Source organism: Lithobates pipiens, unplaced genomic scaffold, assembly GCF_037356315.1.
Source record: "Lithobates pipiens isolate NorthernLeopardFrog02 unplaced genomic scaffold, aLitPip1_a1.2 Scaffold_23, whole genome shotgun sequence".
NCBI lineage: Eukaryota > Metazoa > Chordata > Amphibia > Anura > Ranidae > Lithobates > Lithobates pipiens.
Genome location: NW_027507785.1, coordinates 166,718,336 through 166,742,755, shown reverse-complemented (window position 1 = coordinate 166,742,755; position 24,420 = coordinate 166,718,336). Strand labels below are relative to the sequence as shown.

Sequence of the window (24,420 nt, the reverse complement as noted above, 5' to 3'; positions counted from 1 at the left end):
CATCCATCTTGCTGGTGGCGTCTCGCAGCTCCGCCGCTGTCATTCGGCGGAGCCGCGATGACGTCACTCCCGCGCATGCTCACGGGAGCCGACACGCGCGGCAGATCCCTTTTTGGAAATGCCGCACTCAGTGCGCCTGCGCGTCGCTGTCTACGGCGCATGCGCCATAGACAGCGGTGCCTGTCTTCAGGCAAATATCTCCTAAACCGTATAGGTTTTTTTTTTTTTCAGGCCATTAGTGTTTTGTTTGCTGTGTTGCCCAATTTTCAGTCAGATTGTTTTTAAATGCCCTAACAGTTAATGTCTTCCTGTGTACCTCAATGAACATGAAAGAAAAAAAGATTTTTGAATTTACTGTAAAATCCTTTTTCTGTGCATTAAGGGACACAGGTCCCATCTTTTTGTGTTAATGGTCATGCTGTTAGTATTGCTTTACTACAAACTGAGGCATGCAGAGAGTAGATAGGTTAGTCTCGCTGGCCTACAATTGTTTTGTTTGCCAGTGGCAAATCTTCCTGTAGGCAGTAGTATAACCAACAGTTAATGACTTCATGTAAGTAAGATTATTTGCATAAAGGCAATCTTTTACATGTTTAAATATTTTTAGTAATATTTTCTTTTACACTAAATCGGCAAAGTAATATTTTCTTTCTATTTTGAAATACTTATGTAAAATTTCTGCATGTGTATCTTTTCAGGCCTTTACACAAAGTCCTTCAGTTCATACTGCTCCAATTTGCTTTAAAAACCTGGACAACAAAGGTGAGTTTCTACCTCAGCAAGTGTGTGTTCAATTAATTGTCTATATGTTGTGGATATCCACACATATTGAAGACAATGCAAATGTTTCAGCAACACTTCAGGCAAACACACAAATGCACAGGATTGTTTTAACTGACAAATGATTTGTAATTCGCCTCAACCAGTTTTGAGATCTATGCCCCCTACGAAACACTACAGTTGGGTCCAGCTGTCCCTTAGGCCTCTAGACCTTAGACTACCCACAGTTCAGCAATTAAACCTGAACCTGGGACTGACCAATAAAGGACCATCAGTACAGTACACTGAAGGTGTCACAGTTCTGCTGTCTCCAAAGAGCATGCAGTTTTATATTACTATCATTGTACAATGCATTAAAGGCCCCATTACCTTACTGTGCTTCTATGTAATGTTTTCCATGGGATTACAAGAGACTGATATCCAAATGTTGCATGTAATAAAATGTATTTTTTCTGTTTATTAAAGCGAAGCTCCACCCAAAAGGGAAAGCCATGCTTGTCTGCATCCTCCCCCCTCCACTGCCACATTTGACACCTTTTGGGAGGAGAGGGGAGCAGGTACCTGGTTTAACAGGTACCTGCTCCCACTTCTAGCAATGGCGAACTAAGCCAGAAGTTCAGCCCCCCTCCTCCTACCCCCGCAGCTGGCCCATTCACAGAGTGCAGCTCACTTTGCACATGCTCAATAGGGAATCGGCTGTGAAGCTGCAAGGCATTACTGACAATTTCCCTTACTCGTGATGGCCGTGGTAGCACCCGATAGCTGATTAAAGAATCGCCTTGGGTGAGGATACTGCTGGATTCCTGGACAGGTAAGTGTCCTAATTTTAAACATCAGCAGCTACAGTATTTGTAGCTGCTGACTTTAATTTTTTTCTGAAGGAGCCCGAAGCGCCTCTTTAAGAAACATAGGATTAATTGAGAGATGAGAGGGTTTTACTAATTCCTGCAGGAGATTGGACACTAGCAAACAAAGCTGTTAGTCAGCCAGATATAAATCCTCTCACTCCCATCATGCCCCATTTTTATACTAGTGTGTTAGGAGAATGGACATCTTCTCTCTCTAAAGAGAAGCAGACACTTTTCCTAAAAATCATTTTTCTTTAATAAAGCTTGTTTGTTTACTGCAGAGCCAGGAGAGCCCTTTTTTGTGGTTTTCGGGATTGACTGATTCTTGGCATAGCCTTGGAAACTGTGCCAAGACTCCACCTTGCTGAAGATGCGAGGTCAGCTGTACTGTGATGTGTGGTTTAGCTGCAAAGTGCTTTATAGGTCCAGGCTGTCAGTAGAATGGGCAAAGAAAAACTGGCAATATTGCTAATACTAGGCATGGCCACATGCGGCGCACTTCCAGAACGCATTGGCGCATGAATGGCAAATGGTGCACGCAGGTGCACGGCACTGCAAATTGGCACACACATACCATGACAGGCGCTAACGCCCACTGACCTATAAAAAGACTGCTGCTGTGCTCATCAGATTGCTTCCTGTTTGCCCTATTGCTGAGTATACCTTAAGCTTCTAATGCCGCGTACACAGGATTGGACTATCCGCCGGACAATGCGCCCCTGTGTGGGCTCCGGCAGACTTTTTTCTTCCAAAAGACTTAGAAAGAAGTTTTGACTCAAAATTGGCCGCCGGACTTAGCAGTCCGGCAGACAATCTGCCCGTCTGTGTGCAAGTCCCCCCCCCCCCGAGCCAAACCAGGCCGCATGCCCTCAACATAGGGGGTGCTTTGGGGAAACCCATGTTGATGAAGACAAGGGCCTCTTCCCGACAACCCTGGCTGTTGGTTGTCGGGGTCTGCGGGAGGGGGGCTTATCGGAATCCGGGAGCTCCGGTGGTCTTCTCTTCTTCCGTCTTGGGGGGTCTTCTCGTTGGACTCCTCTGCTATCTTCTGCTCTTTTACTAGCCCTTTTACTAGCGGAGGAGCCCGGCTTTCTTCTTCGTCATCGCCGCTGTCATCCGGGGGTCTTCTTACGATTTCGGGGTCTTGTCCTGCTCTTCTGGAGTCTTGTCCCGCTCTTCGGTTCTTCTGCTGGGCCTCCTCTATCTTCTTATAGCTCTTTTACTAGCATTGGCACGGTCTTCTGTCACTGCCGCCTTCTCTTCTCTTCTCTTCTCTTCTCTTCTCTTCTCTTCTCTTCTCTTCTCTCCTTCTTCTTCTTCTTCTTCTTCTTTTTCTTCCTTGCAGTGTTGACATGACGCTCTCTCTGGCCGCAATGGCAGGGACGCGTTGTGATGTCACATGGTGACCCCGCCCCTTGTGATGTCACAGTCCCAGCATCCTCCGGGCTGTGACATCATAAGTGGCGGGGTCACCATGTGACATCACTCGGTGACCCCGCCCCTTGTCCCTATATAAGTCACCGCACAACGTGTCCCTGCCATTGCGGCCAGAGAGAGCATTGTGTCAACATCGCAAGAAAGAAGAAGATAGCGGAGGCCCGGCAGAAGAACCGAAGAGCGGGACAAGACCCCAGAAGAGCGGGACAAGACCCCGAAGTCGGAAAAAGACCCCCGGACGGTGGCAATGGTGAAGAAGAAAGCCGGGGTCCTCCACAAGTAAAAGAGCTAGTAAAAGAGCAGAAGATAGCTGAGGAGTCCTGCAAGAAGACCCCCCCCCCCAAGACGGAAGAAGAGAAGACCACCGGAGCTGTCTAATAAATTATTTTAAAAACTTGTGTTGTTTTTTTATTTACACTTTTTTTCACCAGGTAAATGGGTAGGGATACATCGTACCCCATACTCATTCACATAGGGTGGGGGGCCAGTATCTGGGGGCCCCCTTATTAAAGGGGGCTCCTGGATTCCGATAAGCCCCCCGCCCGCAGACCCCGACAACCAATGGCCAGGGTTGTCGGGAAGAGGCCCTTGTCCTCATCAACATGGGGACAAGGTGCTTTGGGGTGGGGGGGCTGCAGGGCCCCCCTTTCCCCAAAGCACCCCCCATGTTGAGGGCATGTGGCCTGGTAGGCTCAGGAGGGGGGGCACTCGCTCGTCCCCACCCCCTTTCCTGGCCGGCTGGGCTGCGTGCTCGGATAAGGATCTGCTATGGACTTTTGGGGGGACCCCCACAACATTTTTTTGGCGTAGGGCTTCTCCTTTAAATCCATACCAGGTGACAGGGCCAGCGAGGTGTCAATCTCGCCAATGGAGGCGGCGACATTGACCTCCTTTTGCTAGTTCCGTCTACCTGGAGCCACGTTCAAAATTAACGGACTTGTCTCCTTGTGTGGGCAAGTCCGTTCATTTTAAAAGTCCGGTCGTGTGTGTGGGCAGGTCCGCTCGTTCGGAAAGCGGACCTCAGCTGCAAAGTCCGGCGGTTTGTCCCCCGGATAGTCCAATAGTGTGTACGCGGCATAAGGGACATCTACTCTACAACACATCCTGTCTGTTCCAGCAGTCATCTGGGGGTACAGCTTCCCAGCTCTTCAGAACACTGCTGGCAAACTGTGCTTCTTTGTGCACTGCACATCCTGTACCACCTCCACTTAGCCACAAGGGGAGCCCTCTCAGCACTTTGGCCTCCGACCAGGTGCATGTCACAGGCCCTCTGTACACCCACTGGGGGAACCCCTTCTCTGAAGACTCCCTAGTGAGTGTGCCTACTGGAGGGGCAAAGACTGCCTAGATGGGGCTTGTTGCATGGGTCCTGCATTTGTACTTTTCAGTGCTGACTGTGTTTGGGAGCTGTAATACTTGTGCAATAGGCCCCTGATGGAAATCAGGCATTTGTCTACTTTTGAATTGCTCTCCCAGCTCCTGATCCCCTAGCAGCTCTGGGGCAATTGCAGGCTTGCAGTGTCCCTTCCCAAGGGCCTGACACCAACAGTCGGCACAGTTGCCACCTGCTGGAGTACTCATATTCCTTTGAATTTCTTCTAACTTCCCTGGGTGCAACCCCCTCTTCTTTCATTTCTCCCATTCCTCCAGGTCCAAGACCCAGCCTGGAACTCCGTTCCACCATAAGCTTATATTCCCTCAAAGCTAAAGTCCTTCTTGTTTTGAGGGGATGCCCTCACTTCTCAAAGTGGGGGAGAAGTGTTGGCCCTTGCTTCAACCTGGAGCAAACACATCTTGTGCACAAGTGTGAAGGATGTGACTTCCAAGGCTTATAAACTAGAATTTCAAACTTTGCCTCAAACCCACTTTATATTGTCTAGCTTTCCAACATCCCTGCAAAGACTATCAGGTCAGTCATTGCTGCAGTCCATGCAGGAGACTTTCTAGTTCATGTGGACATCAAGAATGCCTGCTTACATATCCCTATCCTTCCACTGTACCGCTAAATGTGTTTTTCTGTGGGCATGTGATACTACCAGTTTGTTGCCCTTTCCCTTTGGTCTGTCCACTGCTCCCGTGTCTTCAGCAGGGTGCCTGCCCCCAGACCTACTCTGTGTCGTTCAAAGGGCAGATCCATTGTGGGATATCTGGATGATCTTTTCTTGTCTGCCAGTGTCTATCAAACTGTTCAGACCCTGCAGCAGCTCAATTGGGTCCTGAACCGTCAGATATCAGCAATGGAACCAATCCATCACAGCTGTTATGGATGACGCCTGACATGTTTCAGACTCTTATGTTCATAGGTTTTATGTCATCAAGAGCATACATGTTCTGTGATGTAAACATATTTAGGCTTTAATACAATAGTATAATCGCATTAGAAATTGTTTTTGAACAGAAATAGAATGGTCATTGAACATAATAAACATGACAAAAAGGAAAACAGTATACTCACATGGCTGAGCTGTTCACTACCCAGGACAGAGGGGGGCGGCAGTGTGGAAAATGCCTGTACAGGTGTTGGCTTGTGGTGCAAAACTAAGGATATGTGGCTGAGATTGTAAGCCAAGGTGAGGAAAGGCAAGGGCTGGAGGTTTGTAGGCTTAATGATTGCCTCCTTTGAGCCGGGTTGCCTCTGTATGCCCAATTCTGCTCCAGACCATTCCAGCTCAGGCTGGAGAAGCTGGGGAGTCCTGTTCACTCTTTTGGTACTTGGTCACTGGAGGAAGCTCATTTTTCAATTAACATAGTGGATCTCAGAGTGATTTGGTTATCCCTTTAATCCTGGACTTCTCAACTGTGGGGTAATCCAACCTAAATTCAGTTGGACAATGCCACAGCAGTGACATACATCAACCAATAGGGAGGAACCAGAAATCTTGAAGTTGAGTGAGGGGCTGACCAGATTCTGGTTTGGGTAGAACTTTATATACTAGGCTGGTCCTGCTCGCCATGAAAATCCCAGGTGTGAAAAATTGTCAGGTACACATCAACGTCTGGACCATGGGGAGGTATCTCTCCACCCAGAAGTTTCTCAAGATCCCTGTCGCAGGTGGGTAGCGCTGGACATCCTTCCAGGTTCAACAACAAACAGACTAAGTTTGTCTTCAGAGACCTTCTAGGAGCAGTGCCACACCTGGAATTTCTTCCTGCCATCATCTCTGCAAGATGTGTTTCTGAGTTAGCAGCGTTGTTGCGTAAAGAACTTCCTTTGGTGCTTCACAGAGACAAGGTCCTCTGGCAGCCTAAAGCCTTCTCTATTGCTAAAGTGGGTTTCCCCTTTCATTTTAACCAGGATACTGTGCTTCCATCTCTCTACCTTCTTAAGTGCATCTCAGGAAGCCACCCCCTATTATTTTGATGTGGTGCTATGGCTGATGTGTTCAACTTTATTAAAGCTATGAATGAATTTCATAGAATTGTGGTTTATAGTTTATATCTAGACTCTTCGGTTATTTGTGATGGTCTCATGGATAACAGGGTTGCTAGAAAGATATGCAAAAGTAATTCTGTATGAAATATCTGTAATTTTAGTGTTCATATTTAGCTGTTGGCTTCACAGATATCAATAATATAGAGGTTATAATACTGGAGAAATGGACAGCTTTTGCTCCTGGTCAGCATGGGGAGGGGGGCGGGTGGGGGGGCAGACTAGGAAAGAGAGAATCTCCTATCTAGCGTAGCCTGTACTCGTGTACCAATGTAACCAAATAAAGGACTTTTATTCAAGAGCATCCGAGTCACCAGCCCTTTTCTGATTCAAGGCATTTATAGGCAGTGTGCAATGAGACTGGGGTCATTGCGAAAGCACTGTTTGCCCTTGATGTGTGAAACTAGATATACAGTTATTTGTAATGCACTTTTCCACTAAAGAAGCCACTTATGTAGCAAACATCCTGTGGTATGGAAGTGAGAAGCACTAGCACCATTTAGTGATGGAGAACTATGAAAATGTTTGGGGGTTGCAAAAAGTTTCCTCAAGAGACTAGACTATAATAAAAGGTCTGATTAGGGCTGTGCTTTCAACTCACACTGGAACAAATACCATTGTAGGTCCAGTTCACTACTGGTTTGTAGGTTCACCCTTTCTTAGATAATAAATCTAGACATAGAGCAAGAGATAGATCACTAATAGAGGTAGAAAATTAGACCAATTTAAAATGCAGACATCTAGAAATATAGTGCTGTATTTTATGTTTCAATGTTTTTATTAAAGCTTTACAAACAAAAAGAGAAGTACACTGGAACATAACTGTCATACATTGCAATACAGTAATGGAAGTCATTTGTATGGAAATGTGTGGTATAGTAAACAGACAGGTTTAGATAAAGAATGTGAGCTATATTATGAGCTGATCAAGGAGTAAGGAGCGCCGTCCCCCATGCCCAGACACCCCATCTGGGGCAAGCTGTGCCCGGGGGGGGGGGGGGGAATACAACCCCCACCCCCATATTTCTTTTACCAGTTTTCATTTGATTATCCATTGGCTTTTGGTGGCATTTTCTAATCAGTAGAATGGTTCTCCAATGTAACATCATCACAAACAATTGTAACCCAATAACAAAATAAAAAAAAACACAGACACTTTTCAGCGAGAGTACTAACATTATTTAACCTATACGACCAAACAATAGTGCTGTATTTTAAAAGTGCAGTGGAATTTTAGTCACCAATAAAACTTTTTTTGTTTTGGTTGTTCAAGTAAAACATGTCATATATGTTATATGTATATCATTCAGATATTTTTGTTTAAAATGCTTGATTCCCTGATGGATATGTCTTCTTTTTAAAAGAGAATGAAACAGAAAGAACAGAAAGTCTGAGGACAGATCTTGTTAGAGCCCAAGAAGACTTAAGAATTGTATTAAGAAAAATGAGAGAGTATCAGGTATTTCAGTTATATTACTTTTCCTATTAACCTGATTCTTGCTAAACATTTTCCTGAATTAAAAAAATCATCACATTGATTCCTGGATCATGGAATAATGTCTTCTATATGCTAAATCTTATTTCAAGGGAACAATCAACATATATCATCTATAGCTATGGTCTCAAAACTGTGGCCCAGGGGCCGGATGTGGCCGTTTGCTGCTCTATCTAGCCCTTGGGGCACTATTCCATCAACTGACACCAATGATGGAGCACCATTGCCTTTACTGATACCATAAACGGTGCACTACTCTTCTAATTGATATCAACATAGGGGCACTATTCCTTCCACTAAGCCAATGATGACATTTTCTACTCCTACTGGCCACAGTCCGGCCCACCTAAAGCCTGACAGACAGTAAACTGGCCATTTGCTTAGAAAGTTTGGAGACCCCTGATCAATAAGATCTCAATTTCAAAATGTAAATTCCACTTGCTCCATACATTTCACTCAGTTATATTGCAATCTTACATATTTACTTTTTGTTTCTTAATAACATTTGGAACTTGTATCAGCCTGCTATCAATTTCTTGATTTTGATGCCCCGATTCTGCAATTTTCACAGGAATCCATTATGTTATCCATGGAATTATCCATGTCACTATGTAATGCCAAGTTTGCAGTCCATGTTCTTTTGTTCTTTTCCCACCTTTTCTTCTTTCACCCAACACCCTTTTTCTTTCTTTATCCTAATTTCTTTATTTTATTTCTGCTTCTGAACAGTAACATGCAAACAATCCCCTCTTTTTATTTTTACAGAAAGGCAGAAAGACTGATTTCTTGGAAATTGTGACTCTCTCAACTTAAAATGCTATCAGTTTTAAATTGTGATGTTTCATTGCAGTCTGAAATAGTTTACTGTGTTGTTTTGGCTGAAGTTACGATAAAATTAAAACAAAAATCTTGTTTAAACAGCTGGAAGTTTCTGCCCTTCAATCTATCATCATGAAACAAAACGAACAATTGCGGGATCAGACAGCTGATATAGATACTTACACTAGAAACATTCAGATAAAAGAAGACTTAATTAAGGTAATTTGTACAGAATGTTAAGTTTTCATTCTTTGTTATCCAAAAGTTGATATTCCTTCCATTTCAGAATAGCATTTCAAATTCTTATCTAAAATGAATAACAAAGATGGCTTTTGATCAGTAAAATGGGTGTTCATAGATTTTTGATGATGACAATGATACATTAAAGAGGAACTGCAGTCTGCTTACACAATTTGTAATAAAAACATCTTTGCCATTCTGAAGCTTCCCTCCAACCACTTTGCATATTTTTTTTATATATATTGTGATTCTGTACTTGCCCAATATGCTGCAGAAATCTCCCTCCACTAAGTCTGGCTGCAGCCATTTTAACTGTGGGCAGCTGAAGCTAGTGCCTGTTCACTTCATGGATTTACACAGAGGCACACTTCCAGCTCTGCAGCCCTGCAGCTTTCATTGGCCCTCTTATGACTCACCCCCCCCCCTTCCTGGAAAACTCTCATGCCCCGTACACATGATCAGACTATCCAGAGGACAATCCTCCAGACTTTGCAGCGGAGGTCCGCCGGACTTTCCGAACGAGCGGACTTGCCCACACACACCCACACACGACCAGACTTTTCCGTCAGATTAGGTCCGGCGGAAATCCGCCGGACTTTTAGCGGAGGTCCACAGACTTTTGAAATGAATGGACTTTCCCACACACGGAGTAAAGTCCGTTCATTTTGAACGTGACTCCAGGTAGACGGGACTAGCGAAGGAAGTCAATGTCGACGCTTTCATCTGTGAGATTGACACCGCGCGAGCCCCGTCGCTGGTATGGATTTAAAGGGGAACCCCTAAGCCGAAAAAATGTCCCCCCAGAGTCCATACCACACCCTTATCCGAGCACGCAGCTCAGCCGGTCAGGAAAGGGAGTGGAGACGAGCGAGTGCCCCCCTCCTGAACCGTACCAGGCCGCATGGGGGGGGGGTGGGTGCTTTGGGGTCTTCTTCTGACTTCGGGGGTCTTCTCGCCGGGCTCCTCTGCCATCTTCTGCTCTTTTACCGCTCTTTTACTAGCGGAGGAGCCCGGCTTTCTCCTTCGTCGCCTCCGCCGTCTGGGGGTCTTCTTCCGACTTCGGGGATCTTGACCCCCTCTTCGGTTCTTCTGCTGGGCCTCCGATTTCTTCTTCCAGCTCTTGTACGTATGTACCCCATACTCATTCTCATAGGATGGGGGGCCGGGATCTGGGGGCCCCCTTATTAAAGGGGGCTCCCGGATTCCGATAAGCCCCCCACCCACAGACCCCGACAACCAACGGCCAGGGTTGTCGGAAAGAGGCCCTTTTCCTCATCAACATGGAGACAAGGTGCTTTGGGGTAGGGAGGCTGCAGACCCCCCTTCCCGAAGCACCCACCCCCCCATGTTGAGGGCATGCGGACTGGTACGGTTCAGGAGGGGGGACGCTTGCTCGTCCCCAACCCCTTTCCTGACCAGCCGGGCTGCGTGCTCGGATAAGGGTCTGGTATGGACTTTGGGAGGATCCCCACACCGGTTTTTTGGCATAGGAGTTCCCCTTTAAATCCATACCAGGCGACGGGGCTCACAAGGTGTCAATCTCGCCGATGGAGGCGGCGATATTGACTTCCTTCTCTATTCCTGTCTACCTGGAGTCACATTCAAAATGAACGGACTTTACTCCGTGTGTGGGCAAGTCCGTTCATTTCAAAAGTCCAATACAATTTTGAGTCAAGGCTTCTTTCTAAATCCGCCGGACTTTTGGGAAGAAAGTCTGCCGGAGCCCACACACAGGCAGATTGACCAAGTCCGTCGGATAGTCCGATCGTGTGTACGCGGCATCATGAGAGTTAGAGAGACATCTGTGCATGATGTCAAAAGCCTAGGCTTCTTGTCAGACAAGAAATAGGAAGTGGCCTGTATAAGGTATTTACTGGCAGAAAAAAATGTTTTACTATCCAAAGTTAAAACATCAATTGCAGAAGATATAATAGCTGCAAAGTTAAATAAATGACTGAAGGTACGCTTTAAAGCCTTCAGTTTTAAGAATGCAGTGAAGTACTGCATACAGTAAATTGCTCTTCACTTCCCGATAACATTCATTTTTTTTTCTGTATTGCTTCTCCAAAATCCATATAAGTAATGGTTCCCACCACACCAGCTGAACTGAACTGTTTTTAATGGTACTTCAGGTGATAGCAGTTGGTGTGTCAGCTTTTTTTTTAAAGCGTGCATTTATACCCCTTTCACACGGAATTGACGCTAAAACGCTGCTAGTTTTAGCGGTGCTTTACCGTCATTTTAGCAGTGCTGTTTGGCCGATAGCAGGTTGCTTTTAACCCCCGCTAGCAGCCAAATAAAGGGTTAAATGCGCACTTGTAGCGCCGCTGCCGAGGCACTTTGCAGGCGCTTCGGCAGCAGTGCCCATTTATTTCAGTGGGCAGGAGCGGTGGAGGAGCAGTATATACACTGTTCTCTTCACCGCCCCAAAGATGCTGCTTGCAGGACATTTTTAACGTCCTGCCGGTGCAGTACCCCAGTATGAAAGCTCTCTGGCTTTCACACTGAGACTGCAGGGGAGGTGTTTTTCAGGTGCTTTACAGGTGCTTTACAGGTGCTATTTTAAGCCCAAAAAACCTGAAAAAGCACCTGTGAAAGGGGTCTTAGGTATTTGCGGGGTGTCTAGAAATGACTTTGTAGTCCTGTAAGGACTAAAAAGACCTAAAGAACTCAGTAATAATCATTCAGTACCATACCTGGCAGGGCACAAACCCTCTTTTCCTCTGCAATTAATGTCTGTGTGAGGGCACTTGTGATGTGGGGTGTGCCAGCATAAAGCACTGTAATGTTAACTCAGGAAGTAGAGAAAAATAATTTACAAATTGTAATATGCAGGGATACCTGCTCTTTTTGCTCTAAATTGTATGTGAATGGCTCTGTAATTATTTATACAGATTCTTTGTATCTGTTTGCATTGCAAAGTAACATTGAAATAAACAAATGCTCATCAAAAGATAAACTTTTGTTTGTGGATTGTATAGCTCTGCTGTATCCCATATAAAGATTTTTTGCTCCATAAAACTCACCTGATAAGACGCACCTAGGTTTTAGAGGTTAAAAACAAGAAAAAAAAATTCTGAACTAAATGGTGTACTAAAATATTTTCCAGTGCCCCTGAAATGCAGAGTGACCATTGCCATAGAAAATGCAGAGTGACCATTGCCATAGAAAATGCAGAGTGACCATTACCATAGAAAATGCAGAGTGGCCATTACCATAGAAAATGCAGAGTGACCATGCCAATAGAAAATGCAGAGTGATTACCATAGAAATTCAGAGTGACCATTACCTTACCTGATGTTATCCCAGCAGCCTGTCCTCAGTCTGCCCTCCTCCTCCTCCCCGGCCATCGTTCCTGTGAGCCTCTTCCTCCAGCCGCTCCTGTCAGAGTTCCTGGCCCTGGGTTCTCTCTGCTGCTATGATGCCGGGCCCCCCGAGGGACAACTGGCACTTCTCCCTCCTCCATCCGCCCGGCGCCCATGGGGGGGTTGGAAGTCTATCCCCCTTCTCTTCCAGTGGTGGCGGTGGGAGGCGATCCAAGCGCTGGCAGGGGGGCAGTGCCAGCAGTGACGGGGCAGTGCAAGTGTTGGCAGGGGGCGGTGCTTATCATATATTCGCACCATAAAACGCAGGGACATTTTCCCCCATATTTCTGGGGGGGAAAGTGCGTCTGATGGTCTGAAAAATACAGTATATTTTCAGTACATTTCTCTGGTTCCATTAATTAGTTAAGAGCAGCATTAGGGAAACAAATTCTAAAGAAATGCATTTTCATAGTTTTATATTATTAAATTCTCAAATGTAAAAAAATATAAATTTTCAGATTTGCTACCATGTATTAAACATCTTCTGCCCTGAATCAAAATGTTCGAACAGACTCTAGATTTTGTAAAAGTGGTACATTACTGAAACAAAAAACTGTTCTGGTTTGATAGGGGAAAGAATTAGTAATACATGGATGATGGGTCATATGTTTTTTCTTTTTGTTTGTTTTTTTAGTGATTTTAATTCCTATTATTTCTAAATACTTTTTTGTTCAAAGGACCTACAAATAAACTTGGCTGATCAAGGGAACAAATCAGGTGTCGAGCTTTTCAATCAGCACATTTTGAGTCCTAAAGAGAAAATGGCTTCCATCTACTGTACCAATCATGAGAAACTTAGACACACTCAAAAAGTGTCTTCAGTAAGTTCAACATATTTATTTAATATCACTTCCACTGCTAAAATGTTGTGCTAGGCACAATAGGGTTCTCCACCTTGAAATCAAGGTTGCACAGCTGGAGGTAAACTTTGATACTGTGGCCTGTCTTTTTCACAATTTATAATGTGTTCCATTAAACTAAAACCAAAGCTTTTTTTGGTTGGCATAGAAAAGGGTTAGATCTCTTAAAGGGTAATGAAGTCTGTAGGAAACCTGCCCACACAGACCAGTATCTTATTTTTCAATCCACAATACTGGGCTGAGAGAATAACAGCAAACATAGTGGGTTTTTAATAAAATATCCACAAGGTCAAGAAAAAACACAGGACCATCAAACAGAGAAGAGAAGCAGGACACAAAATATTTTAGTCATCCTGTATGTGTCTGACCCAGAAAAGTATACATCCGAAGAACCCAGCACCAAGCAAATCACCTTGATATATGCAGTCCAGTACTGTGAGAAATGCAAAAACTATTTTCAATAAATAAAAAGCCCAGCATTGGAGGGCAAACTATACAGGTTAGGACTTACCAGTCTTTGTAAAGTTTAGAGAAAAGGAAAGAGGTGTGAAAAAAGCCATCTATATCGGACTGGAGCAACCATCCTTAAATGCAGATAAAGGCCTTTGACACAATCTGTCACCCATGCCGCTCCAATGATTAATATCTGACCAAAACGTAATGCCAACATGGGATTAGATTATGTAATTAGAATAGAGTCTGAGCTGTAACAACTTCCCATCATATTCTGGGACAATCAACATCTTCCATAAAACATTCCATAGTGATAGTATCAAGGTGACTGAGTTATTTGTATGGCTATAAAGTCATGACAATCCTTAGAACATAAGATGCCCTTATACAGCTGTGAATATAGCCCCATTATCCCATCTCTACAAAAAATATCAAATGCCGTGCTTGGCTCATTCTCTTCGTCTGATTTGCCCTCATCTTTGCTTACTCCAAATCCTTCACTGTCCATTGTTCCCATCGGGGTGTAATAACCCTCAGCAATTCTCCTGGTGGACGGCAAATGGTTTTACAGATTCTACGTTCCTCCCATGAGATCCCCCTATGAGAACACTTTAGCTACCTACAGCTTCGACATTTTCTCCAGAGGCTTATAAAATCTTGCCCTACCCCTTACAACTTGATCCCCTTTGAAAGTTTCTGTAGGGCTCGACCCAAACTTTGGCTTTGATGTCATTGATTTATTCCTCTATTATTTCCTCTAAAAAAACACAGCTATGGTCTTATCACCTCCAGTGGGAAGCAGAGCTGGGGAAGCTGGAAAAATGCTTACAAGGTACTTTACAGGTGGTACTACATACCAGTAAGGTCGGCTCGTTTCATTCCAGCTTACTCTCCTTTGTGTTTCCGAGGGTGTTCTCAGGAATATACTATAGCACACATTCGTTGGACTTGCCCAAAGGTATGCAGATTATGGGTCAGAGTCTATTCCCTTCTTTGCAATATACTCCATACTAACCTCAAAAGAGATCCCTATGAGGCTGTTCTCTGTAATCCGATTACAGAATTGCTTTGTCCAGAACGCCAGCTGGTGCTGCACCTCTTTACTGCAACCAAGCTAACAATAGCAAGGGCATGGAAGACACCAGTACTTCGTTTCAAGGCAGTTTGTCAGCCCTGGGTTGATTATACTAAATCTTCTAGATTTGACCCCACTCTTCTCTGGGTTTAATGTTCTCCTGTTCCCCATCGCGAGGACCTCCCCCCCCCCTTTTTTTTATTTCTCTCTCCTTTTCTAATCTTAGAACCTGCTTCTTCCTTATTCTCCCTTTCTTTAGTCTTATTTCTCATCCCTACCTTTAATTCCATCAGGCCGTATATATTAATTGGTTTGTGCAAAAGTTATAGCGTCTACAAAATAAATAGGGGATAGATTTATGGCATTTTTATTATTATTATTTTTTATAAATAATGGCGGCAATCTGCGATTTTTATCGGGACTGCAATATTGCGACGGACAAATTGGACATTTTTAATACATTTTTGGGACTATTGACAATTATACAGCGATCAGTGCTATAGAAATGCACTGATTACTGTATAAATGTCACTGGCAGGGAAGGGGTTAACAGTAGGGGTTGATCAAGGGGTTAACTGTGTTCCCTAGGTGTGTTCTAACTGTAAGGGGGGTGGGACTGTCTAGGAGAAGAGAGAGATCGGTGTTCATACTTAGTATGAACACGCAATCTGTTTCTACTCCCCTTAAAGAACCGGGATTTGTGTGTTTATACACACAGATCCTGGTTCTCGCTCTGTCATGAGCGATCGCTGGTGTCCGGCGGTCATCGCGCCCACCGGGCACTTGCATTGGCTACAGGAACACGCTGCGGGCGAGCTCACCCCTAGTGGCCAAAAGTTTGTTTAGCCCAGTCGTGCCATTCTCCCGCAGTAAAACTTCGGCGGGTGGTCAGCAAGCAGTTAATAATGGGATTTTTATATACAGCTTACCTGTAAAATCCTTTTCTTGAGAGTACATCATGGGACACAGGAGCTTCATTACATAGTGGGTTATATAGGCACCTCTGGTGATTGGACACTGGTTAACCCCAATTAAGGAGAATTCCTCCCCTATATAACCCCTCCCATATGGGAGGCACCTCAGTTTTGTAGCAAAGCAATAAGAAACCACTTAAAACCCAAGAGGGGCGGGAGCCCTGTGTCCCGTGATGTACTCTCAAGAAAAGGATTTTACAGGTAAGCTGTATATAAAAATCACATTTTCTTGATCATACATCACGGGACACAGGAGCTTCATTACATAGTGGGATGACCCAAAGCAATGCTCAGATTGAGGGGAGGGAGACACAGATCATAATTATAGACCGCCAGGGACCGGAGGACCTAAACTGCAGCCTGCAGTACACTGAGCCCGAAGGCGATATCCTCTTGCCCTCTGACATCCACCTGATAGAATCTGGTGAATGTGTGGACTGATGACCAAGTTGCAGCCTTACAGTTCTGAGCCAGGGAGGCCTGGTGATGCACTGCCCAAGAAGCACTTACAGCCCTCGTTGAGTGCGCTTTCACTTGAAAAGGAGGAATCTTCCCCTTTACACTATAGGGCTGAGAAATAACCTGTCTAATCCACCTTGAGAGAGTGGATTTTGACGCCGCCTGGCCCTTCCTAGGGCCTTCCGGCAAAATAAACAAGCAATCAGTTTTCCTTATCTGAGCAGTTGCTTGAAGATATATACTGATTGCTCTAACCATATCCAAAGTGTGCAAAGATTCTTCTTCTACGGACTGTGGGTCCGGAAAAAAGGATGGGTAGGATTACGTCTTCAAATGGAATCCTGAAACCACCTTAGGTAGAAAGGACCTGTTGGGACGCATGACTACCCGGTCCTTATGAATAATTAGATACGGCTCCTTGCTGGAAAGAGCTGCTAGCTCTGATACTCTTCTAGCCGTAGATATGGCTACCAAGAAGACCAATTTTTTAGTCAGGAGAACTAATGAAGCCAGATGCAAAGGTTCAAATGGTTGCCCCTGCAAAGCCGAGAGAACCAAATTCAGATCCCATGGGCATACCGGAGGTTTGACTGGCGGTCTTATCCGCATGGCCCCCTGGATGAAAGCCCGCACCAGGGAATGCGATGCAAGTGGCTTCTGAAAAAACACTGGCAGGGCCGAAATCTGCACCTTAATAGTGCTTATGGCCAAATTAATTTCTAGGCCTGACTGGAGAAAGTCGAAAGATCCAGCTAATGACATACTTTCTAGGATGCCATTTCCTGAGTTCACACCAGGAAACATATGCCCTCCAGATTTTGTAATAAATAAGCCTGGAGGCCGGCTTTATGGCATTGACCAGAGTAGAAAGGACTGGCCCTGAAAGGCCACAGTCTCTCAGAGTGTGGGTCTCAGCAGCCAAACCGTCAAATTCAGACTGTGTAAAGCAGGATGGTAAATTGGACCCTGTGAGAGGAGATCTGGCCGGAGAGGGAGGATCCATGGCCTGCCTACGGCCAACTTCATAATCTCTGCGTACCACGGTCACCTGGGCCAAGCCGGGGCCACCAAAAGGACCGATTTTGTCTCCCTCTTGACTCTTCCCAGGAACTGCGACAGAAGCAGGCTCGGAGTTGAGGCATAGATCAGATTGTACTGATCCCAGGGAACTGTCAGAGCATCTGACCCCTGAGCAAGTGTATCTCTTGTCCTTGACACAAAATTGTCCAGTTTCCTGTTGAACCTGGATGCAAACAGATCTACGTCTGCAGTACCCCACCTGTGACAAATGTTTCTAAACACTTTGGGGTGCAGAGCCCATTCTCCTGGGCACAACTGCTGGCGGCTCAGAAAATCCGCCTGCCAATTTTCCACTCCTGGAATGAAGACTGCAGAAAGACACGGAACATGCTTTTCTGCCCAGACAAGTATGCGATTCACCTCTTTTTTGGGCCACCAGACTCCTGGTACCGCCCTGGTGATTGATATAAGCCACTGCTTTGGCATTGTCGGACTGAACCCGAACAGGGAGACCTCGTAGTCTGTAAGACCACTTTATGAGAGCCATATAAACTGCCCGGATCTCCAAGACATTTATGGGCAATAGCTTCTCGATCGCAGACCATTTCCCCTGCAAGCACGTCTCCTCCAACACTGCTCCCCAGCCTGTCAGGCTGGCATCTGTCGTGATAATCTTCCATGGAAGAGGAAGAAAAGTTTTGCCCTTCAGCAAATTCTTGGTTTGTAACCACCAGATGAGACTCCTGCGTGTCCCTGGGGATAGACGCATAGGAAGATCCAAGGATTGGGGCTTCCTGTTCCAAGCATGCATCTTTGCAGAGGCCTTGAGTGGAACTGGGCGAATGGGACGGCCTCGAAGGAGGCGACCATTTTCCCTAACAGTCTCATGCACAATCGAATGGGGGAAGATCTCCTGCCCAGAATTAGGCGCACCAGATCCCCAATGGCCAAGGCCTTTGGCCTTGGAAGAAACACCTTGCCCTGAGCGGTGTCGATGATCATACCCAGGTATTCCAACCTGGTGGCAGGCTGTAGGGACGACTTTTCTAGGTTTATAATCCCACCTAGGCATTCCAGGTGTTCTAGCGTTCTGGTGATGCTATGGTTCAGGAACGCTACTGTTTTCTCCATGAGAAGTAAATCGTCTAGAAAAGCCATGACGGCTATACCCTGAGCTCTTAGGTTTGCCAAGAGAGGGTCCAGAATCTTTGTGAAGACTCGAGGGGCCGTAGCAAGCCCGAACGGCAAGGCCACAAATTGAAAATGGCGCCGCTCTACCGCGAACCTTAGAAATTTTTGGTGTGCGGGAAAAATTGGCACATGGAGATATGCATCCTTGATGTCTATTGATGCCATAAACTCTCCCCCTTGCAGGGAGGAGACCACAGTGCGGATTGACTGCATTCGGAAGGACCGGATGCGTAAAAACCGGTTCAGATCCTTCAGATCTAGGATAGGTCTGACACTTCCATTTGGCTTCGGAACGGGGAAGAGATTTGAGTAAAACCCTGAACCATGTTCTTTTGGGTCCACTTCTACTATCACCCCCTGGGATAGTACGTGATCTAAGGCCAGAAATAGCATTTTTTGCTTTACTGGATCCCTGGGGATCCTTGAGCTTAGAAAGCGGGAAGGTGGAATCTCCTGAAACTCTAGCCTGTAGCCCAGAGATACCGAAGAGATCACCCACTTGTCCCGGATCTCTTCCCGCCAGGCTCCTGCAAACTGCAGGAGCCTTCCCCCCACTCAGCCGAGCGGGGGCGCCCCTTCACAAGGAAGCTTTTGGGCTCTGCTTGGCAGGCTTTCGCCCCCAAGTCTTTTTCTGCCCCTGGGCTCGGCCCTGAGCCTTTCCTGTAGAGGAGGGTTGAGAAGGCCGTCGCCACTGCTTAGAGCTTGATGCTCCGGGAGAGAGAGCACGCCTGAATGAAGGACGCTTGCTCCTTTTGACTGGAAGGAGAGTAGATTTACCCCCTGAAATTTTTTGGACGAATTTGTCTAATTCTTCTCCAAACAAACGTTCCCCTTTAAACGGGAACCCAATCAAATGCTTCTTGCATGACAGCTCAGCTGCCCAATTCTTTAGCCATAGGGCCCTTCGCATGTGTACCAACATGAGGGACAAACGTGATGCTTGTTGGACAGAATTCAAAATCACATCAATCATGAAACACAGAATATGAGGCATTTCTGCATACTTCTCTACTTCCTAGCTGGGAAGGAGCCCAAGCATCTGCTTGAGGAACTGGCACAACCCCACGGCTGCGACTGTAGGTTGCACTACAGCGCTAGTCATGGAAAAGGAGGCTTTTAATAAGGTTTCCAGCTTCTTATCAGTTGGATCTTTAAATACCTGCGCATTACTCAAGGGACAAGTCAGGTTTTTAGTCACGCAAGAAACAGCCGCATCAACAGATGGGACCCCCCACTTCTTGGTGAAACTCTCCTCCAGAGGATAATGCATAGAAAACCTTTTAGGAGGAGCAAGCAGTTTATCGTGATGTCCCCAATCCTCATACAACAATTCATCCATTAAGGGATGAATTGGAAAGGAATAGGCAGTCTGTGGGGCTTTCCTGACTCCCAGGGAAGAAACAGAGGACGTAGCGACTTCAGCAGCAGGCATTCTGAATGTGGTACGCACCAATTCAGTATAATACTGCACCTGTTTTCTGAGCACCTGGGAGGAGGGGACTCTCTCCTCTTCCTCTGATTCATCCAACTGCTCATGATCCCTGTCCCAAGACAGGGATCTCTCCTCATTTTCGGAAGAATCATCTGAGAGAGGAATTTCAGCAGAGGGAGGGGATCTACCCCTTTTCCTGCTATCTTTCAGGGAAGCAGAAATAAAATTCATCATTCTCCCTTCAAAACCCTCCAATGTACCCCTAAGGGAGTCCTCAGTGACATAACCCGGGGCTGGGACATTAGGAGAGGCTTCAAAATCTGACAGGGGCACTGACTCGTCTTGAGAGGCTGGCTCCAGTCTTGCAGGGAGGATGGTAACTTACAGGCACTTTTAGAACCCCTGGACCTAGGCGGTGATTTACCAGTGCCTTTGCTACCCCCCCCGAGACCCTCTTACGAGGAGACATAGTCCTAAGCTACAAAGCAGAGGTACAAGTGCAATCACTGTTGTGCTTAAAGTCTCACAATAAATATATATGCTTAAACTGCACAACCTGATGCTGAGTAGGTGTCTAAGGTTTGCATGGATCCAATCCCCACGGATGCTTACTGCCCACAGCTCCTGTGTCTCCACTTACAGCCCCCTGACGCTCTGGGCTTTTTAAATCTGCCGCCTGGCGCCTGCGCAGTACAGCGCCGTGCACACTGACGTGCGCGGCTCACAACCACACTCCCCCCTCCTCCATTAGGCCGGGAGCGCGCCCGGCGCGTGTGCACAAGGACCGCGGGATCCAGGGGGGAAAGGAGAATTCCACCGGAGCTGCGTGGGACCCCCAGACTACGTGGGACCCCTGTGTTACCTTGTTGTGGCAGGGACTGCAGTGGAGACGTGAGACAGCTGGAGAACCAGGCTTCACTGAGCGTGTGTACTGAAAGGCATGTAAGTATGCATCAGGCTGCTCTTACTCCCTCTAGTGGTGGAAACCAGGTAAGACGTGGCATGTGAAATACCAAATGTAGTTGACCCTCAGTGTCATATAACAAGAGGAGTCAAATAGGCTTAAGCAGTCTCCGTGACCAGGAAAGCCACCAACCATCTCCAATCGTGCAGAATACAGCATTTCGTTAACTCCAAACATGAATCTCTTGGCAGTCAGAAAACTGAAAACGGGCTCCACATAGCGTAAAAAAGTCTTGACTTTTTATTAAAAGCCTTCAGGCAGATTCAGCATACAGAAAATAAACCTTGCAAACACCTCCTGTACAGGCATCTGTATCAGCACATAAAAACATGAAAAATGCTCAGGTATTTTGGCGTGCATTCCACCTAGAGCTTTGCATAGTGCACCGTGCGTCCTAGCTTGACACGTTTCATAATCAGATCCCAAAAATCCAGCCTGAAACTTAGTAAAAGGAGGAGTGAAAACATCATGGACCTGAGAGCTAAACGAAAATAACAATTCAGAACAGACCTGAACCAAAGGCTGTATTTCACTAAGTGAGAATATGCCCTCATCAACTAAAGCATGTACTGTGAAAATGCTTCCCAACAGTTCTTCATTAGTGAAACCCTGCAAAAATGAGCAACAAAAGGAATAACCCGATAAATGTAGCTACACCAACACACTGGGACTAGACCATTGTAAAGCAAAACTGGGATGGGAACAAGGCAGCGGGATACTGGATGTAGGGCAAGAGCAAGATCAAGAGCAATTGGCTATAGAGTAAGGCAGCAGCATGACAAAGGGGGTACAAGCAGGGGCAGCCAAAACACTGAGGCAAGGAGCAGTAGCAAAGGTTGAACTTAAGTACCCTCCCAGCAGGTGTGGCCAGGTGGAGCTGATAGCTGGAACCTGATGGCTGCTGGGAGACACCTGCTGGTGGACACTAAAACTGCAGCTTTCTGCCCAGAGCACCACAGTGCCACCAGCAGGCAAACTCGGTCTTAACACCTGTCTTAGACTATAAGCTCATGGTCCCTTCAACATCCCTAAACTTATAGAATCATCCTCTAGATTATTTTGGTTCATGAATAGCTATAATCTGTGACTGACATGTTGTTGATCTTTGTTATTTATAAAACATGTGACTGCCACCTCTGCCCCACAGTTTGTCCTATCTGCCACTAGATGCTTCTGCCCTGTGCCTAGAATCGGATCCTCTCAGTGTACCCTCCGCGTCCTGCTCTTTATCTGTGCCTGCTTATCCCTGCTGCTGTGCCCATCTACTGGCAGAGACAGTGGGTTGTGGAGGGGATCGTACTGTGAGCACACAGTTCCCTGAATGAACATGAGAGTACTCCTGTGTTCATTCATAACTGAAGGGATCAGTAAACATGAAACCAGAGGAGAAAGAGATTAGGGACTGTTCTTGATCTCTTTCTCTATCTGACAAGTGAAACATCAGGAGTCTGTTTAGATCCCTAATATGAAGCCAACCTCCAGATTTTAATGTAAGGTGCTTATTTATAGTTTTGTATACCTTTTCAGTTTTCAACATTTCATACAATTTACATTTTCCATTGCTACTTTTAATTTTGTTATGTTTTGATTGTGCACACTAATAATGATTTTTATGTATTTTTTGTAGAAAATGTTGTTTTAATAAACATTTGCACAACTATCACAGGATGAACAAAATCAACAGTACCATCTTTTTATCCTACTGGTCATGTGTTTTCAGAAATGATATGGTTTGTATTTGTATTTATAAGTTAAATATAGCAAAATGGTTTGCCATCTGAGGTAAAAAGTAGAGAACAGGGCCCAGCAGCAAAAGGGTTAAAGGATATAACATTACTTAAATTAATATTAAAATTGTATAATCCTACTGGTTGCAATAAGCCACCAGGGCTTGTGTAAGGAATCTGAGTCACCACAATGATGCAAATATAGTGGCTTGAAAAAGTATTTATACTCCTTGAAATGTTCCACATTTTGCCATGTTACAACCAAAAACATACATGTATTTTATTGATATTTTATGTGATAGACCAACACAAAGTGGTACATAATTGTGAAGTGGAAGGAAAATGATAAATGGTTTTCAAATATTTTTACAAATAAATATGTGAAAAGTATGGCGTGCATTTGTATTTAGCCCCCTTTACTCTGATACCCCTAACTAAAATCTAGTGGAACCAATTGCCTTCAGGAGTCACCTAATTAGTAAATAGAGTCCACCTGTGCGTAATTTAATCTCAGTATAAATCATGAAGGCCAAGGAACACACCAGACAGACCAGGGATAAAGTTGTGGAGAAGTTTACAGCAGGGTGAGGTTATACAAAAATATCCCAAGCTTTAAAGATATCATGGAGCACTGTTCAATTCATCATCCAAAAATGGAACGAGTATGGCACAACTGCAAACCTACCAAGACATGGCCATCCACCTAAACTGACAGGCCGGACAAGGAGAGCATTAATCAGAGAAGCAGCCAAGAGGTCCATGGTAACTCTGGAGGAGCTGCAGAGATCCACAGCTCAGGTGGGAGAATCTGTCCAGGGGATAACTATTAGTCCTGCACTCCACAATTCTGGCCTGTATGGAAGAATGGAAAGAAGAAAGCCATTATTGAAAGAATGCCATAACAAATCCCGTTTGCAGTTTGCAAGAAGCCATGTGGGGGACACAGCAAACATATAGAAGGACTTGCTCTGGTCAGATAAGACCAAAAGGTAACTTTTTGACCTAAAAGCAAAACACTATGTGTTGCAGAAAACTAACATTGTACATCACCCAGAACACACCATCCCCACTGTGAAACATGGTGGTGGCAGCATCATGTTGTGTGGATGCTTTTCTTCAGCAGGGACAGGGAAGCTGGTAGAGTGGATGGGAAGATGGACTGAGCCAAATACAGGCCAATCTTAGAAGAAAACCTGTTAGAGTCTGCAAAAGACTTGAGACTGGGGCGGAGTTTCACCTTCCAGCCGGACAACAACCCTAAACATACAGCCAGAGCTACAATGGAATGGTTTAGATCAAAGCATATTCATGTGTTAGAATGGCCCTGCCAAAGTCCAGACCGAAATCCAATTGAGAATCTCTGGCAAGACTTGAAAATGGCTGTTCACAGATGCCCTCCACCCAATCTGACAGAGCTCTAGATGTGCCAAGCTGGCAGAGACATACCCAAAAAAGACTTGCAGCTGTATTTGCAGCAAAAGGTGGTTCTACAAAGTATTGACTCGGGGGGCTGAATACAAATGCACACCACTTTTTCCAGATATTTAGTTGTAAAAAAAATTTAAAGCCATTTATCATTTTCCTTCCACTTCACAATTATTTCCACTTTGTGTTGGTCTATCACAAAAAAAAACAAAAAAATACATTTACATTTTTGGTGGAAAATTTCAAGGCACTGTATAGCCACTCCTAAATCCCAGCTTCCACCTTGGTCTGCCCTCCTTTCTTGGCCAATTGGTCAGTTTTAATTTTGGGAGGAACTGTCGAAACGCAGCATGTTTCAAAACGCCATGAGGAGGAGTCCTGTGCTGTTCAAATTGTCTCATTTGCTGACTAATATATTGTAGCGTA

General features: G+C 45.4%; 1 protein-coding gene across 6 annotated transcripts in view; it reads left to right on the top strand.

Moving 5' to 3' along the window:
* LOC143928001 (myomegalin-like) overlaps positions 1–24,420 on the top strand; it is a 426,442-nt gene that overhangs the window by 202,278 nt on the left and 199,744 nt on the right. For all 6 annotated transcript variants that reach the window (XM_077452562.1, XM_077452560.1, XM_077452558.1 and 3 more), the window contains 4 exons: positions 699–762; positions 7,860–7,954; positions 8,912–9,028; positions 13,092–13,235. In XM_077452562.1, coding sequence (XP_077308688.1) covers positions 699–762; positions 7,860–7,954; positions 8,912–9,028; positions 13,092–13,235 — 420 coding nt within the window. The remainder of the gene's footprint in view (positions 1–698; positions 763–7,859; positions 7,955–8,911; positions 9,029–13,091; positions 13,236–24,420) is intronic.